The 3,868-nt window shown below is 27.6% G+C and overlaps 1 protein-coding gene across 1 annotated transcript; it reads left to right on the forward strand.

The window, feature by feature from the left end:
* The first annotated feature begins 489 nt into the window (after positions 1-489).
* On the forward strand, positions 490-3,315 carry LOC111028610 (beta-catenin-like protein 1). The gene is made up of 10 exons (XM_022307335.1): positions 490-729; positions 822-1,067; positions 1,175-1,281; positions 1,339-1,510; positions 1,571-1,954; positions 2,018-2,166; positions 2,240-2,421; positions 2,490-2,662; positions 2,721-2,907; positions 3,124-3,315. Exons 1-10 carry the CDS (start codon positions 700-702, stop codon positions 3,210-3,212), a joined length of 1,719 nt encoding a protein of 572 aa, XP_022163027.1. The 5' UTR covers positions 490-699; the 3' UTR covers positions 3,213-3,315.
* Positions 3,316-3,868: the final 553 nt, after the last annotated feature.

Here is a 3,868-nt window from a genome sequence, read left to right on the forward strand (position 1 = left end):
AGCAAATGTTCATTGTTGCCTTACACATTTCTCTTTTGTTTAATGAAATTATTAGAATTGTGAATCGTCTTCGACGAGTGACGACGATCGGCTTTTGCCATAGATGATAGATATTATAATATAATATGTTGTTATTAGTTTTCGAGTTTTTGAATTCTTTGGATGACACGATACATTTTTTATTTCAGATTCCGAAACATAATATTATTCGGAGTGTTTAATATAGTATTATTATTATTTAATAAATTTAAAGAATATCAAGATTATCGTGGTAATTTAGTAGATCGCGCATTCGCGCCACGGTTTCAGTGAGGTTTTCATATTTTTGATAAGAAACTCTACCGCCGAAATATCAGACTTTCTAACCATTCTATCTTAAACCGCGGTAACCACAAAACCGTAGACCGCTTATGACCAAACTAAACCACCAGCATTTGACCATATTTATTTTGATAGCGTATTAATCGTTTGCTTGTATCGTTATCACTAATATCACATCGACTAATTCGAAGGATGTAAACATGTTAAAATAACGTTATAATAGGTAATAATATATATTATTATTTTATGCCTTGAAATAATAGTATTATATAGTATTTTTTTATAATATCTACGGACTACGGCGGTAGCCCAACGAAATTGAACGAATTAATAAGTTTTCAAGTCAACAGACTAAACTAGTTTTATTTAAATACCATCATGGATATTGGAGAACTATTAGACTACAAAGTATGTAACAAACAATACATGTCTGTCAAATAAATTTGTTAATTCTCATTAATGTAGGTATTAATACTTATTGTAATGTGGTTTCATTTTAGCCTGCCAACACTCCAAAACGACCGCTACCAGAAGAAGAAGTTAATCAGATACAAGAAAATGAGACAGATTATGAACGACAAAAAAAACTCAGACGATTAGCCAAACATCGTGTCCAACAAATAGAGAAACAAGAGCAAGAACGATTGAAAGCAGAACAAGAAAGACTTGCTGAAGAAGAGCGAATAAAACAAGAACGGCAAGATATGGTGCAAAAACTAGTTGATGAAAATCTTGCTGGTACTGATGTAAGGAAATTATATTTTGATATAAATCAAAACATCAAATGATAACAAAATAAAATAAAATATATTTTTATGATTCAAATAAGATATGCATTTTTTTTATTTCATAGGATGGGGTGCTAGATGAAGCGGCTCTAAAACGCATGATTTTATTGTTTGAAAAAAAAGTGTTGAAAAACCAAGAAATGCGAATAAAATTTCCAGAAAATCCTGAAAAGTAATTTTTTAAGTATGACTTCTATTTATAATTTTATTATACTTTTTTTAAATTTAGGTTTATGGAATCAGAAATTGAATTGCACGATATTTTAACGGAAATGCATGCTATAGCAACTGTTCCAGATTTATATCCTATATTAGTCAATCTAAAAGCTGTTTTATCTCTATTAGAATTACTTACTCACGAAAACACTGACATTGCTGTTGCAGTTGTAAATTTATTACAGGTTTGTAATATTTAAATATATTTGTTTAGTGTTATTATTGTAATACATGCATTGTTCTAGGAACTAACTGATCTTGATTCTTTAAATGAGAATGAAGAAGGTACAGAAATATTAATTGATGCTTTACTCAGCAAACAAATATGTGCTCTATTAGTACAAAATCTTGAACGTATGGATGAATCTGTGAAAGAAGAAGCTAATGGTGTACATACAACTTTAGGAATATTTGAAAATATTATGGAACTAAGGCCTGATGTTGTGGTTGATGTTGGTAAACAAGGCCTTATTCCATGGCTTTTAAAAAGAATTAAAGCTAAAATGCCTTATGATGGTAATAAACTTTACAGTAGTGAAATTCTATCTATATTGTTGCAAAACAATGAAGAGAATAGAGCTTTAGTTGGAGAAATTGGAGGGATTGACACTTTATTACAACAACTAGCAGTAAATATTTATATAAGTTAACATTTCAAATAGTTTTTAACATATGTAAAATTTGATTTTTAGTATTATAAAAGACACGATCCTTCTTCTCCTGATGAACAAGAAATGATGGAAAATCTTTTTGATTGTCTTTGTTCTTGTTTAATGGATAAACAAAATAGAGATCGATTCTTGAGAGGCGAAGGACTTCAGCTTATGAATCTTATATTAAGGTAATTTATTGTTTCTTAATTTATTTTTTAGATATTTGTACAATAATTACAAAAAGCATTCTAAATATTTCAGAGAAAAAAAATTAAGTAGAAATGGTTCATTAAAGGTATTGAATCATGCTTTGTCAGGTCCACAAGGCAAAGACAATTGCAACAAATTTGTAGATATTTTGGGACTTCGGACTATATTTCCACTATTCATGAAAACTCCTAAAAAGAACAGAAAAAGAATGCTTAGTACAGAAGAACACGAAGGTACTAAATTAAATTTGTTATTTAAGGGCTTAAAAAAGTCATATACTTATATGCACATATTCTTGCAGAACATGTTATTTCAATAATTGCCAATATGTTACGTAACTGTCGTGGTACACAAAGACAACGTCTAATGACTAAATTTGCTGAAAATGATATGGAAAAAGTTGATAGGCTCATGGAACTTCATTTTAAGTATATGGAAAAGGTTGAAATGATTGATGCTGAAATTGATGAAAAGGTAAAGTTATAAATATGTTACCATTTAATTTTTGATAGTTGAAAACATTATTTTGTAGAACACGGGAGAAGAAGATGAAGATGAAATTTATTTAAAACGTTTAAATGGAGGTCTATTTTCTTTGCAACTGATTGATTATATTACATTGGAGGTTTGCAATAGTGGCCCAAACATAAAAAAGAGAGTTTCTCACATTTTAAACATGCGAGGTGGAACATTAAAAACTATTCGACAAATAATGAGAGGTACCTATTAGATTAAATTTATACTCACAAATGTTATTAATTTATTATCATTATTAATTATCCATTAGGTTTTTATTTAGTTATTTTTAATAATCCATTTAGAAATGTTTGGTAATGAACTAATTAATAATGATGTAAATTATAAAGTATTTCCCAGAATATTAATTAGAGGTTTAATTAAATAACAGTTTACATCAAAACAATACATTTTTATAGAATATGCTGGAAATCTAGGCGAGGATGGGGATAAAGAATGGCAAGAACAAGAGCAACGTCATATACTAAAAATGGTCGATAAGTTGTAAATGTTTAAGGTAAAAAAATAAATGTATAAAATAAGATAATATGACATACTATGATTGTAAAAAAATGCATTATTGTATGCATTATATATTTTACTAATTACCTGCCACCAATTATTTAATTTTCGATCACTTTTTATTGTACTTTAATAAGAAAAATATACAATTTTAAGGACCAGAATTTTTTTTTATTTGTCTACTTTTGCATTAAATAATGTAATTAAACTGATAAAATAGAATATGATTTTAATAAGATTTGATTAGTATGTATTATTATTTTTATCATGAACTGGTAAATAATTTATCAAAGTATTGTGGTATAATTTTTTTTTTAAATGTTTCCATGTGTAAAAGTATTTCTAGTACATGAAAATATAGGACAGTGTAAACCTAGAACATACATAAGGTGTTTACTTAACATTATTTAATATTTACTAATTTAACTTTAAATGTTGATAAAAGTTTATCTGATTAAAGTTTTTTTGATGAATCTTATATAACATTTTCAAAACTTAGATTTAAAAATTAAAATTGTTCATGAATTTCTAATCCACAACAATTTGCAAATTTTTGTGTGTTATGAATTTCGTCATCATTTCAATAGGCGCTAACTAGATTCATTTTCCCATCGGAAAGATACTGAAGTTGAAAATCGAAGC

This window comes from Myzus persicae, unplaced genomic scaffold (genome assembly GCF_001856785.1).
Source record: "Myzus persicae strain clone G006 unplaced genomic scaffold, MPER_G0061.0, whole genome shotgun sequence".
Lineage (NCBI taxonomy): Eukaryota > Metazoa > Arthropoda > Insecta > Hemiptera > Aphididae > Myzus > Myzus persicae.

What these genes read in the sequence shown, in the direction of transcription:
- LOC111028610 (XM_022307335.1), top strand. Translation starts at nt 700, where the DNA reads ATGGATATTGGAGAACTATTAGACTACAAA. An exon ending in CTTATGAATCTTATATTAAG is followed by an intron (nt 2,167 to 2,239) that starts GTAATTTATTGT and finishes TAAATATTTCAG; the next exon opens with AGAAAAAAAATTAAGTAGAA. An exon ending in TAGTACAGAAGAACACGAAG is followed by an intron (nt 2,422 to 2,489) that starts GTACTAAATTAA and finishes ATATTCTTGCAG; the next exon opens with AACATGTTATTTCAATAATT.